The sequence below is a fragment of the Pogona vitticeps genome, chromosome 4 (genome assembly GCF_051106095.1).
Source record: "Pogona vitticeps strain Pit_001003342236 chromosome 4, PviZW2.1, whole genome shotgun sequence".
NCBI lineage: Eukaryota > Metazoa > Chordata > Lepidosauria > Squamata > Agamidae > Pogona > Pogona vitticeps.
In genome coordinates, this window is record NC_135786.1 from 183,465,899 (window position 1) to 183,481,096 (window position 15,198).

General features: G+C 38.9%; 1 protein-coding gene across 3 annotated transcripts in view; it reads left to right on the top strand.

The window, feature by feature from the left end:
- The window catches only part of MYOM1 (myomesin 1), a 120,532-nt gene that overhangs the window by 24,193 nt on the left and 81,141 nt on the right, over positions 1 to 15,198 (top strand). For all 3 annotated transcript variants that reach the window (XM_078391543.1, XM_072998822.2, XM_072998823.2), the window contains 3 exons: positions 6,415 to 6,534; positions 9,048 to 9,258; positions 10,817 to 10,974. In XM_078391543.1, the coding sequence (XP_078247669.1) occupies positions 6,415 to 6,534; positions 9,048 to 9,258; positions 10,817 to 10,974 (489 nt within the window). The remainder of the gene's footprint in view (positions 1 to 6,414; positions 6,535 to 9,047; positions 9,259 to 10,816; positions 10,975 to 15,198) is intronic.

A 15,198-nucleotide genomic window follows, 5' to 3' on the forward strand; every position in this document is an offset into this window, starting at 1 on the left:
CCACACAGTCAAAGGCTTTTGCATAATCAATGAAGCAGAAGTAGATGTTTTTCTGGAACTCTCTGGCTTTCTCCATAATCCAGCGCATGTTAGCAATTTGGTCTCGAGTTCCTCTGCCCCTTCGGAATCCTGCTTGTACATCTGGAAGTTCTCGGTCCACATACTGCTGAAGCCTACCTTGTAGGATTTTGAGCATAACCTTGCTAGCGTGTGAAATGAGTGTAATTGTGCGGTAGTTGGAGCATTCTTTGGCACTTCCCTTCTTTGGTATTGGGATGTAGACTGATCTTTTCCAGTCCTCTGGCCACTGTTGAGTTTTCCAAACTTGCTGGCATATTGAATGTAGCGCCTTAACAGCATCATCTTTTAAGATTTTAAATAGTTCAGCTGGAATGCCATCACCTCCACTGGCCTTGTTGTTAGCCAGGCTTTCTAAGGCCCACTTGACTTCACTCTCCAAGATGTCTGGCTCTAGGTCAGCAACTACATTGCCTGGGTTGTCCGGGGTATCCAAATCTTTCTGATATAATTCCTCTGTGTATTCTTGCCACCTCTTCTTGATGTCTTCTGCTTCTGTGAGGTCCCTTCCATTTTCGTCCTTTATGATGTCCATCCTTGCACCAAAGGTTCCTCTGATATCTCCAATTTTCCTGAACAGATCTCTGGTTTTTCCTTTTCTGTTATTTTCCTCTATTTCTTTGCATTGTTCATTTACGAAGGCTCTCTTGTCTCTCCTTGCTATTCTTTGGAAGTCTGCATTCAATTTTCTGTAACTTTCCCTATCTCCCCTGCATTTTGTTTCCCTTCTCCTCTCTGCTATTTGTAAGGCTTCCTTGGACAGCCACTTTGCTTTCTTGCTTTTCCTTTTCTTTGGGATGGTTTTTGTTGCTGCCTCCTGTACAATGTTACGAGCCTCTATCCAAAGTTCTTCAGGCACTCTGTCCACCAAATCGAGTTCCTTAAATCTGTTCTTCACTTCCACTGTGTATTCATGAGGGATTTGATTTAGATTATACCTGAGTAGCCCAGTGGTTTTTCCTACTCTCTTCAGTTTAAGCTTGAATTTTGCTATGAGAAGCTGATGATCAGAGCCACAATCAGCTCCAGGTCTTGTTTTTGCTGACTGTATAGAGCTTCTCCATCTTTGGAGGTTCCCTAGGGAAGCCTTTCAATCTGGGGAAGCCTTTGGAATGAGGCAAGGCATTGTTCTGGGTCGAAGCCATGACAAAAAAGGTTCCCTCCTCTCAAGACTTAACAAGCAACTATATATTTTCATTGTTACTCTAAAATAAGCTAAATACAGATTGGGACCTTAGTGAGGGGATGGGGGGGGGGAGCTTTTGACTCCTTGCTGCAGCCATGATCTACAATTCTTATAATCAAAAAAAATCACAGTCTAATAGGATCAATTTGTGACAATTTTAAAAATAGGTATATGTGAGCCCTCAGTTTAGATTGGGAGTACAGAAAGAGACAACAAATTATAGCATCCTGAAGTCTCAAGTCTCTGGAACAGAATCCTTTACACTTATTCTACATTAAGAAGAAAAAAGATTGTGGCTCGCAGCTGCTAGGAAAACCTTAAAGTGTCATCTGGAGTGCTAAAAAACTGACATTTCTAAAACCTGACTCCTTGGTATTCCGTACAGAGGAAATAGATTAAGATATGCAATATTTATGTCTGCCTTCTCAGTTCCTCTCCATTATTGGTAAGGGCTTGAAAATCACAAGCAGAAATGGAAAATACTTACCTAGATCTTGCTATTTGAAAGACAGTGGACCCTTATACAATGCTGCTGGTGTGGACTATGTACTCAGCCCTTATGATGAATCAGCACAAAAAGTTCAAATAGATGAAAATAGAGATGGTTTACTCAGCTGGAAAAGTTTGAAGTTGCTGTTATTTCTGACAACTTAAATATTGATAAGTTAAAGGTTAAGTGATTTCCCTGCTCATTTTCATCATTTATTTTTGTTCTGTGTAAATATAAGCAAAACAATAAATTAATAAAACAAATTTAACAAATTTAAAATATAAAATTGAGTAATATAAAAAAAAATTAAAAGCAAACTGGACAGTTAGATGTTTAAAAACAAAGATAGCATGAAGAATTGTAATGGTTGCTTGAAAGCAGTGGTGTGGATACCAAAGGGAACCTATGAGTATGCTACAAGTAGTATAATGATTACTTTAGAGTGCCTGCTTCTGGAGAGTCCCCCTTACTCTTCAAAAGGTTGAAAAGGAGTGAGAGAAAGGGAGGGGTGCAGAGAGTAGGGAAAATGTCCTTCTACCTTTGTGGGTGAGCAAGCAGTAAAGGTGTATAAGAAATGAGATGTGGGGCAAGATGAGAAAGAGCAGAGAAAAAGAAAAAAACAGCACTGTCATGGTGCGGGGAAAAGGTTTTGAAGCTGATTATTTGTGCTCTAGCTGTAATGGATTTGTTACTCTTCGAGGCAGTATCAAACTCTCCATTTTTATTTATTTACTTATTTTGCAACCAACTGAAACAGATATATTTTTGAATGTTTCTAAAACCATGCCAGTCACGACTTTGTATTCCCATATTGGATGGAGGCCCATAGATAGAGAGATTTCTATATTTCAAAAGAGAGATTCCAAACTGTTACCCTTCAGTGAGAGATGTTGCAATCAGAGCTCCTTACCTGGTATGTGGAACAGAATCTCTCCAGAGTACGACCTATCATACTTTCTTTGCTCTCTGGTTTCAAGGAGAACAGCCCCATGACCTTTTCCAGGGCACTAAGCCAAATTATGTATGTATCTTCCAATTCAAACATAGTCTGTATTCCACTGTAAGGTAGACTTCACAGATTTTGAGGCTGACATAACAGGTTCCACTTAATCCTGTTTCCTTTGTCAGTAATATCCATAATACAGAGATAATTGTTACAATCCAGCTTTTACTTTGATCCAGGCTTGTAGCTTGAAATTATTCTACTGTGGTTTGTCTCCTTTTTGATAAAATTCTATTTGGAAAATGTACAATATTTTAGGTACAATCTTACATGGTGCTTAGGTAAAGGTAAAGGTTTCCCTTCACATTTAGTCCAGTTGTGTCCGCCTCTAGGGTGCAGTGCTCATCCCATTTCCAAGCCGTGGAGCCAGCGTTTGTCTAAAGACAGTTTCCGTGGTCATATGGCCAGCGTGACTAGACACGGAACACCATTACCTTCCCACTGAGGTGGTACCTATTTATCTACTCGCATTTTTACATGCTTTCAAACTGCTAGGTTGGCAGGAGCTGGGACAAGTGACGATCTTATGACTGCTGGTCTTCCAACCTTGCAGCACAGAGGCTTCTGCCATATAACTCGCAGCACCACCACATCCCACATGGTGCTTACCTAGAAATAAACACCAGTAACAATAGGACTACTTGTGATTACTCAAAACATGCCTATTCAGTACTTTTTTCAGTTCACCTGTGGAAGATCAAAATATAAGAGTGAAATCAATGTTTTGAGTTCCATTTAGACCCATATAGTGATTTCAATATGGAATCCAGACAGAGACTTTTATGGATTAGTAATCTAAAATAGAAATTGGGTCATTATAAATTAACATCTGGAAAGTTATTTATTTATTTAACTTATATGCTGCCCACACTACCCAAAGGTCTCTGGGCAGCTTACAACAATTAAAGTAAAAAAAGATAAGACAATTAAAATGCAATTAAAATATATACTCTAAAAATTGCCATCAGGATCCACAGTTGATATTATTTCAATTAAAAGCCTTCTGGAACAGGAAGGTTTTGACCTGGCGCCGAAATGTCATCAGCGTTGGCGCCAGACGAATCTCAATTGGGATGGTGTTCCATAGTCTGGGGTCAGCTGCCAAAAAGGCCCTTTGTCTACAAGCCATCCCTCTTACCTCCTTGAGGGACAGCTTTTTCAAAAGGGCCCCCTGGCTAGATCTAAACTGCTGGGTAGGTTCATATGGAAGGAGGCGGTCCTTCAGGAATCTGGGGCCCAAGCCATTTAGGGCTTTATATGTCAAAACAAGGACTTTGAATTGAGCCCAGGCAGTAACTGGTAGCCAATGTAATTTAAACAGAATCAGCTTGATGTGTTCCCTAGCGACCCCACCACTCACCAGCCACGCAGCTCGATTCTGGACCAGTTGCAGTTGCTGGACTGTCTTCAAAGGCAGCCCCATGTAGAGTGCATTGCAATAATCTATGTGAGATGTTACCAGTGTGTGTGTAACTGTCATGAGACTCTGCTCGTCCAGGTAGGGCCGAAGCTGGTATAATTTCTGCAGCTGAAGGAAGGCATCTCTGGCCACCGAGTCCACCTGGGCTTCCAGAATTAGACTGGGGTCCAGGAGCATCCCCAGGCTGTGGACCCTGTCCCTTAGGGGGAGTGTAACCCCATTCAGGGCAGGGAAATGGCCCTCCAGCCTGTCCGGTGAAGCACCCACTAACAGCACTTCTGTCTTATCTGGACTGAGTTTCAATTTATTAACCCTCATCCAGTCCATTATCAGGTCCATACACGAGTTCAGTACAGAAACCGCCTCACCTGGATTGGTGGAAAACGGGAGGTAGAGCTGAGTGTCGTCAGCATGTTAAAATGTTAATATACAAGGCCTAATTGATTAAGAGACTGACTAGAATACCTCAAAACATAATTTTGTTTCAGTTAACTTTTGAGGGGACTGTGGATCATGAAGGGACTATGAGTTAACATGGATTATAAAGATTCCATAGTTTGAGGCTGAACAACAATTCAGAAGAATAATTTTCCAAGAAGCCATCGGATTGTATTAGTTGTATTACCTTCTGCAAGCAAATGAGTTGATTCACTGTATTGCATTTAATTTATTTATTCAGATAATTTTTCATAAGTCTGTTGTAAGGTATATACTGTATTTTTCTATGTATAAGACGCCCCCATGTATAAGACGCCCCCCCACTTTTCTAATCCAAAATTAAGAAATCTAAGTGGGGTTTAGCAAGTGTAGGGGGAAAGGGATCAAAGTGCTGCAGGATCACTTTGATCCCTGCTTTCCCCTCCACTTGTTTTTGTTCTCTCCTCAGCTTACTTCTGTGTATAAGATGACCCTCAATTTTTAGCCTAAAGATTTTAGACAAAAGTATAGTCTTATACACAGAAAAATATGGTACCTTATTTTTGTCCCTCTAATGTAAAAAGTACAAATAAACATATTGTATTGTTAATTTTCATTAATAATATTCTAATTGCTATGCCCCCAAATACAAAGGGTTAGTTCTAAAACAAAAGATTTTGTCTGAGAGTATCTGACAAGGTCTCAAATATTTGCTCTTCAGTATTACCAGATTGAATTATCCATATTGCTTCCATATGAGTGTACACATGTGTGTAGATGTATGACTGTGTAAAACAAGATTTATGTGTGGATGAATTATTATGTAAAAAAGATTTACACCAATTGTGTTATGCCAGTGGAAATAACTAGCCAATAAGGTTTACAAATTAATTGATTTCATTTCAAATGGTATTGGTTAAAAGTATTTTCCTTGGGTAGAAGGATTCAACCTGTAAACAACTATCATACTACATAACGTCTACTGACAATGAGTAAGAAACTGACAATGGAGCTTTCCCCTGTTGATGGTGCTAAATATCCACAAAACATCCCTTCTTGTACAATTATGTATTTGTGTCTAATATGGATGTCACATGTTATAGCAATGCCTCAATATATTAATCCATCTCTTTTTCTCCTGAAAAACATTATCCTGGACTGTAGTACTGATGAATTAGTACTATTCCATGTCATCACAGAGGTACTCTTTTGTTTGGCAAAGTGAAGTTTCCATTACCTACCTTTGCTTCTCTATCATGTGAAGGATAAACATGCTTGGTGAAGGAGCCCTGATATCTAATTCAATCCAGAATGCAGATTTTGCTTACCTGCAGGCCATAAGCTTTGATACTCATGTGGATCTGTGCACTTATGAATTTGGCGAAGAAACAAAGAAAAGGGTGAATGCTATGGTTCATAACATAAGGTCAAATTGTATGTTACAGCTGTATATCACTCCAGTCTAAAATCATATTAGCATTCCAACACACCTTTATGTCTGAACAATCACAAAACAAAGCAAGCTAATTTGCAAACTACAGGAGGTACTTAAGGAATATATTCTTCTAATGACTTGCTTTGTTTAATGTATGGTTTGACCATAGTTGCATTGAAATGAGATTCCCTACACTCAGTGACACCTTCTTATGCCTAAGCATGCTTCGGATTATTCTGCAAGTTTTCTGGCTCTCTGGCAAAAACCTGCTTAGCCATGGGTGGCAAGTACATGTTCCTGCCTTTGAGAAACTGATCCTGCTTAATATATATAATTGTGGATAAACATATGCTGTCATAAGTCTAATAATACGTCTTTCTTTCAGGAAAATGATAGAGGATTCTCTAAAACTGAGCCCCAAAGCAAAACGGGCTAAGCAAAGTTTGCTGTTAGAGGAGAAAGAAAACACAGCTGTTGACTATGTAGTACCTGTTTTCACAGGACGGTAAGTTCTCTTTCTGCTATTTTATGCATGGGAGTTGGAAAGTGGTAGAGAAATGAAGTGTGTTTCTGTGTCCTTGTGATGGATTTAATGTCTAAATTTGTTGCTAAATTTAACCATTCAGAATAGTTCCTTCTATCAGTTTCTTTACTACATAGAAAGGAAAAGTGTGGGGGCTTGTAGGGGAGAGAGTTGGAACCCAGCAGTGTGGTTCTGTATATGTTTACTGAGAGGTAAACCGTGCTATGCTCAACAGGACTTAATTTTAACATAGGTGTGTATAGGAATGGGACCATATCACTGCTAGAAAAATAATGGAATAAGATGTGAATAGTTTATGGATCAAGGACCTCACATAATGGCTGAAATCCTGTTGCTTAGCATAGTGAATCCTATCACACTAGCATAGGCCTACTGAATCCATGAGACGCTGGGAAGACCTTGATGACAAGGTCTGTATTACAAATAGCTAGCAGAAACTGGGTTTGCAGTGAATTAAATATCTAAGAAGAGTGGCTGGGCAAAATGAAGCATGGGGAGATAAGGAAGTCAACTGTTGGAGTGAGGCTGTTTGTAAATGTCCAGATCAGCTCCAGTATACCACTAGATGTCTTCATGCGCATCTGGCCTTTTCCATGATGTAACATAGCCTTAGTATTCTTCCTGTCATCACACGTTGATTTGTGCATACTGTGAATTATTAATATGGGGTCATTGTAGGTACACATCAAGGTGACCAGTGACTGGTGACAGTGTTGTGAACAACACTATTGACAGTAGTCCCTATCGGAGCTTTCCTTTTTTAAAAATTTTTTATCTTTGCTGTTAAGGAATCATAAGCTCCCAGTTACATTACTGAGGCCTCGGCCCTATGTGTAGTGACAATTGAGGGAGCTGGACCATGAGACGGACTGTAATCCTATTCACCCTTCCTTTGGATTAAGTCCCACTGAATGAGAGTACAGGTATGGAATGTATGTCCTTAGAAGATCATACATTGGTCCTCTTTAGGTTAAATTGAAAGTCGCCTTTGTAGAAACACAATCAGTTTTCAGCACTGGCCTGTGAGACTTTGAACAAGTAGGCTAATCATTTTGGGTATATCCAAACTGTAAAAATACACAGGGAACATAATTCAGAAAATAGAACCCCTATATTATGTGAAAAACAGTTATTTTTAGGTATTTAGGATTCCTGAGCTACTGGCATTCCACTTTAATTTCAGCCTTTATCTACCAATACCATTAGACTGTCCTTCTCTGAATCATTTGCTAGAAATTTGCTTTGGGGCTGAAGGAAAGGTATCAGGCATATAGCATTCCATGTTTTTATACAGGACAGTTTCCTGTCTGAGGAGCTATCAGAGGAAAACTTTCTGTTCAGAAGTGTACCTTCAGAAGTTTCATGACGATGAACTAAAACAAGAGCAAGTGGGGGCTTTGGAGTTTGTTGGCAGTTTGTATCTTGATAGTAGACTAAGCAAGCAGATAAGTCCTCTGTAATCTTTCCCATTTAGGTGATATATATCAAATTATAGTGTTAACATTTTATTTTGCAGCTTTGCATATATGTCTACATTAAGTCAGCATGTGCAAACTTCATTCAGATTAGTGTTCTGTTTTGGCCTGTTTTGGGCCATGCATAGCTAAATTTAATAACCTATCAGAGTTGCAGAAGTTACTGATGTGAAACTCTAGAATCAGAAGCAACCCCTACCTCTTCACAGTGTGAATTTACACTTTTGTGTGATTGGGGTGGGGCCATAGTGGTGGTAATACATTCACCATCAGTGAATCCTGGACCTTTCCCAATCTCCTTTGCATTTTGCTTTGAGAATATTTGAGCTTTGTCATTTTACATTCCCGTTCAAGTTCCATTGAAGCTCCTATAATGTACCAAACATTTGGTTGCGTTATATGTTTTGCAAATTCCTTTCCAGTACTACTTCTTTTGACTTATGCACATCTATATCATCTTTCTATCACTGGTCTCAGTACAAACAACCATATATATTATATTTACCCCAGTCACAACACTTTTCATTGAGGCTTTAAGTAAGGACATTTTAATTCCGTTTTCTAATAGAGGTATCATGTGCCCCCCTTGAGAAAAAAAGAGCAAAGTCATTCTTCTTATTTGCATATCTTGCCCCTTGTACTTCTTATTAATAGGTGTCAGCCTTTAATTCAAACCTTTGTTGTTTTATTGTAGCTTCACAATGAGTAAGGTAAGGGCATACCTGATTAAACTGTATATATGTGTACAATAATACATTCTTCCATTTACAATATGGAGACACCTTGGAGAATCAAGCCCTAGCTATGATTAATTTAAAATTGAAGGAACTCTTCTCATATTTTTCTTTCCCTTCTTCTGATCAAGTAGTATTAAGATGTTACCATAGCTGAAGACTAAAGTTTGTAACATGCTACATATTATGTTTTAAGATAGAAAACAAAACAGTTTGCCTTCCATTCAATGTCCCATGAACCTTCTCTGTTTTTAAAATATTGCAGACAGACCTATGTTAGTGGGATTACAGACACAGAACAAGAAAGGATTAAAGAAACTGCTGCATATGTTGCCAAGAGGAACCTTTTTGCAACTGGGGAAGGAATTACAGCAACTAGTAAGAAAATATCTTCTGTAGAAGAAGAAACACATGAGAAGAAGTCAAGAAAAGTAGCAATACGAGAGAAAGCTGAACGCCTGTCCCTAAAGAAAACGGTACTCAATAACTATATGACTACCTGTTGTTGTTTTATAAAAGGAAAGTGTCACTGTATGATAACCATATTTACAAACTGTTGTGCTGCTTTGTAAAAAAGCATATTATTAATTTCCATATGGAAATCTGCAGATAGAAACATGCTACATTACTTCTCCAACCTTTAAATTCAGATAAATTTGTATACTAAATATGATGCAGAATAATAATCCAGGCACCACTAGGAATCTGTTACAGATGATGGCCCAAATCCTATTGCTAGCATAGCTTGAATGGTATAATGTTTGGTGGTGAATTGCTGCAAGTTGCAAAGTTAGTGTAGACTTTACAGTAGGGCTCCTATATCCATGGGATTGGTATCTGTGTTTTCACTTAACCACAGTTTTACTTATCCGCAGTTTGCCGCAGCTCTATATGCAACATATAAGGGTGTTTCCTTGCGGCCGTGTCCTGCCCCCTTGTATCTTATATATTGGGTTTCCTCATATCCATGATTTCAGGCACCATGGAAGATCATAGAATCAATTCCCCATGGTTATAGGGTTTCTACTGATGCATGCTGAGTTGCATAACTCAGTATGCAATACGTAGATAATGTGTACACTGACTTTGTGAATTGCAGCAATTCACCGCTAAAGGTTACATTATTTACAAGATTTTGGCCAATGTATTTATTAGATATACAGAGTGCAAGGGTCTTTAGAGTCTCTGAATCCATCACAAAAGCTCGTATACTAAAATTAACCACTCAGTAGAATGCTTGTGTTTGCCAACATATAGGTTTCTCATTTTTAAAACATTGCCCGTGTTCTGTCCCATAAAACTGTTGAAAATTCCTGTGATATTTTACAGATTTACAAATTATTGTGACATAACACATTTTGTATCCTTGAGCACTCTTCATTAGATACAAGGTTACACTTCTGCATTTGATTGATTGATTGGTTGGTTGGTTGGTTGGTTATTATTATGGTCAAAGCTAATTCACACAATATTGTTCCAAGTGAAGTGGGGAAAAATAGAAAACAGGATATCTCTGTTTCAAGTTAGGCCTGTTAGAAAGAAGTTGGATAGTGTTGTATACTGAATGGAATGGCACTCCTGTTTGGAGTACCATCTTTTTCATGTGTCATCCAGTGGGATGAATCAAATTAGTTGTGACAAAGCTCTTGCCCAAGCCAAAGTCATGACTTGTGACTGTATTGTTACTGCTTACTCAAATCTCTGCTTCCCTGCTGTCAGGCAGCCATGTTGCTATATAGTTCTAGCACATCCAAATGGTAAGCATCTAATCACCTGAATTTCATAGTTGCTTCTCATTCGAATACAATGCGTGATGTCACTGGTGATGTTGCAGAAAGCACACATGTTCTAGATGCCAGGGCCTAATGCTGTTTGCACATAATAATGCTACTTGACTTAAATGAAACAATTTCCCCCCAAGTTCCTGTCATATGTTTTAGTCAACATATGCAGAAGAGTGAGGAAAAAATATCCTCCATTATGAAATGACACTTGCTCCATGAACAATTTTAAGATGAAATATTTGCCTTCCAGTTAAGAGAGACAGAAGAATTCCACAGGAAGTTGAATGAAGATAGTCTTTTACATGCTCCTGAATTTATAATCAAGCCTCGTTCACACACTATCTGGGAAAAACAAAATGTCAAATTTCACTGTACTGTGGCTGGCTGGCCAGAACCTCGTCTTACATGGTGAGCTCGTTTATCAACACTGCAAATTGCTGATTGTATACATGAATGTAAAATAGGTTAAAAATTTACATATCTAACTGAGAAACATGAAACTCTTGATTGAAAAAAAGGTTGAGTCTTTTATTCATTATCTTTGACAATAGCTAATAAATGTGATTCATACATGAAATGATTCACTCAGGTAAATCTATCTATCTATCTATCTATCTATCTATCTATCTATCTATCTATCTATCTATCTATCTATCTATCTATCTATCTATCTATCTATCTATCTATCTATCTATCTATCTATCTTATCTATCTATCTTTTAAGGTTTTATTTTAACTCGTGAGATAATTTGTGCTTGTAATTTGTACTCACCATTCATGGGATAATTCATACTTGATTTTCATTTTGATTATTGTACTCAAAGGAATAGTATGTTTGATCAAGTTTATTTGAATGATATGTAGATTAACATGTGAAAGACAGGAGCCCTACCACCTCATCATTAGCTGCAAAGTCCTAGTTGCATATGGTGTCATCCTCTATCCCTCAGAGCATACAGAATACAGTACATGCACACATACTGTACATTCATTCACTCACTCAATCTGTACTCCACATTAAAAAAAAGAAACAACCAGGAGTGATTTACAACATGACATTTAAGAAAAAGGCAGAATGTTTCCCCCTCTCTTCTCAATGGATGAATCTATAATCTATTAGGTAATTTGTATACAGTGCAGTGAATGGTGCTTTCCTAGTGCGCAAGGAAACCAAGTGCATATGGATCCCTGGAAAAGGCAAATAAGTTCTATTACGCCTCTGAATTTCTTTTTTTAAAAAACATTTTTAATTAATTTTCCAATCTATCTACATTGTTTGTGCTTATCAGACATTGTGTTACATACTTGCTTACAATTATTTGTTTTTTACATCTCAGCGTCTTCTCGATTATCCCCCCCAAATTCCGACCTTCTTTCAAACCATTCATATATAGATTTTAGTATATAGTTTAGCTACTATCATAATATTACTCTCATATTATATAAAGTTCTCAAGATCTTCTAATAACATTCTTATTGAAAGTGGTTCCAGATCCATGACCCAGCTTTATATCTAGTTTAGTTTGCCTAAAATAAAAAGTCACCATATTACATCTTTACCCTGATTCGGGCTCCCTTATTTCAATTTAGTTCTCCTTTTAATATATAGAATATACCCTTTTACAGATCCAAATGATAAATATAAACATGTTTCCAATATTAAGGGGCCCTTCCTTGTTTTCCCTTTTTTCATCTTTCTAGGTAATTCCCTCTCTGGTTCCTCTTTTTTCATTCCCTGCTATATCTCTAAACATGGTGTCATCTTTCATGTCCTCTAAAACCATTTTGTAGATCTGATTTATGTCCATTTTTTGTACTTGGTCTATCTTCAATGAGTCTTCCAGGCTTTTTTTGGTTAATTTTGCTGTTTTTTCCCCTTTGTCTTCCCTTGGTACTCTCCTCTGGTCTAAGACTGATGTTTCTCTTAGATTAACTTTCTCAAGCTGCTGCTTAGTTTGGCATACATCATCTGTGATACCCCCATTTCCTTCCTTGTTGTTTTCAGTTGCTTGTGGACTATAGTCCTTCTGATGTTGATTGGATAATTTTGTCTCTTCATAATGAGATGTCACGATCATTATTTGTTGAAGCCTAAATTTTACTTCATTCCAAAATTGTCCTTGTTGTGCCATTCTGTTTCTGCTGCCTAGGTGCTTATAAACAGATATTCCAAATTTCCAGAGTCATTTCAGGAGTTCCGCTTTGGCTATGTAGAGTTGAACCAAATTCAACCCAAGGAACAGTTTTTGAAAAGTCCACTTTACGGTTAATTCCGGCCAAATGCAAAGAGAAGCTCACGAGGAGATAAACAGTTTTTCAGCCTTAAGCAACAACAGAATGTCCAAGGCCACCTCTTCTGGGAATCATTCCAAACACTTTAGATAGACAAAACAATGTCCACACTTAATTTGAAGAAGGTCTCTTAAGCTTATAACGCCAGGTTGTAAATATTCTTAAAGTGTAATTTTAAAAAGTTACTTTCTTCAGCTATCCCTCTCACCAGATTTTCTGCGGCTTTAAAAAGTTATTGAGATAAGATAGCAATTCTTTTTTTCCATATATAGGGGTACGTAGGCAATTAGTTGCAAAAGAATTCTCACCCGATGGAAAAACAGCGATGCCAGGTGCTGTTCCTTGCTTCTCTCAGACGGCTGCCAGCGACTTGGAAGCTCGCCGAAGCTGCTTATTTCTGCCCATTGGCTGATTAGGGAGTTTCCTGGATCGAACCGCGGTGGCCGCCGCCCCCCATGATCAACAGGCTTTCTCCCCCAGTTCACCACCCCTCCAGGGTGGTTCCGACACCTTGCGGTGTCCCAAAACGGGTCAGAATTCAGCCCAGGGGACAGAGCTCTGTCCTCCTGCTGCTGTCTCATTGCGACGTCAAGCCGGAAGTCTCTCGCCTCTGAATTTCTTGATCTCATGCCTTTTAGTAGGGTCTGCTTCAGAGTGACATAATTTTAGATTTTCCATTCTTCCAGTGTTCTTGTCCACATAAACACATGTTCCCAAAGTGATCTTATGTTAATTAAATATAAATGTAAATATGTTCCACATATGTACATACAGATACACTATAAAATTCAACACAATTATTTACTACAAACTAGAATTTTCTTGTTAGGGACATGGTGGCACTGTGGGTTAAACTGCAGTATACTGCAAGGTCAGAAGACCAGCAGTCATAAGATCGAACCCACACGATGGAGTGAGCTCCCATTGCTTGTCCCTGCTCCTGCCAACCTAGCAGTTTGAAAGCATGCAAAAATATGAGTAGATAAATAGGTACCACCTTGGTGGGAAAGTAATCGTGTTCCATGTCTAGTCGCGCTGGCCATGTGACCATGGAAACTGTCTTTGAACAAACGCTGGCTCTATGGCTTGGAAATGGGGATGAGCACCACACCCTAGAGTTGCAACAACTGAACTAAATGTCAAGGGGAACCTTTACCTTCACCAGAATTTTCTTGGTGTTTAGCTTGGAATCATAGAATCTCAGAATTGGAAGAGATGATAGGGGCCATCGAGTCCAACCCCCTGCCATGCAGAAACTCCATCAAAGCACTCCCGACAGATGGCCACCCAGCCTCTGCCTAAAAACCTCCAAAGAAGGAGACTCCACCACACACCAAGACAGCATATTCTACTGCCAACCAGCTCTAACTGTCAGGAAGTTCTTCCTGAGATTCAGGTGGAATCTCTTTTCCTGTAGTTTGAAAACATTGCTCCTTGTCCTCGTGTCTGGAGCTTCGGAAAACAAACCTGTCCCTTCCTCAACATGTCATACCTTCAAATATTTAAACATGGCTGTCATGTCCCCTCTTGATTTTTTTGTAAGGCTAAACGTTCCCAGCTCCCTAAGCCGCTCCTCATAGGACATTGCTTCCAGAACTTTGACCATTTGGGTTGCCCTCCTCTGGACACATTCTAGATTGTCAACATCCTTCTTGAATTGAGGTGCCCAGAACTGGACACAAAACTCCAGTTGAGGTCTGACCAAAGCAGCATAGAGTGGTACTATCACTTCCCTTGATCTAGACACTATACTCCTATTGATGTAGCCAAGAATTGCATTGGATTTCTTGGCAACTGCATCACACTGTTGACTCACGTTCAGCTTGTGGTTTACCAAGACTCCTGGATCCCTTTCACTGGTACTGTTGTCTAGCCAGGTGTCTTCCATCCTACATCTGTGCATTTCATTTTTTCTGCCTAGGTGTAGGAACTTACATTTCTCCCTGTTGAAATTCGTTTTGTTAGTTTTGGCCCAGGACTCTAATCTGTCAAGGTCATTTTGAATTTTAATCCTGCCCTCTGGAGAATTAGCAACCTCTCCCAGTTTAGTATCGTCTGCAAATTTAATCAGCATACTCTATATTCCTTCATCTAAGTCATTGATAAAGATGTTGAATAGCACAGGGGCCAGAACAGAACCCTGAGGCACCCCACTAGTTACCTCTCTCCAGGATGAAGGGAAGCCATTGGTGAACACCCTTTGGGTTTGGTCAGTCAACCAATTACAAATCTACTGAACAGTGGCACTGTCTAGCCCACATTTTGCTAGCTTCCTTACAAGAATATCATAGGGAACTTTGTCAAAGGCCTTACTGAAATCAAGATATGCTACATCCACAG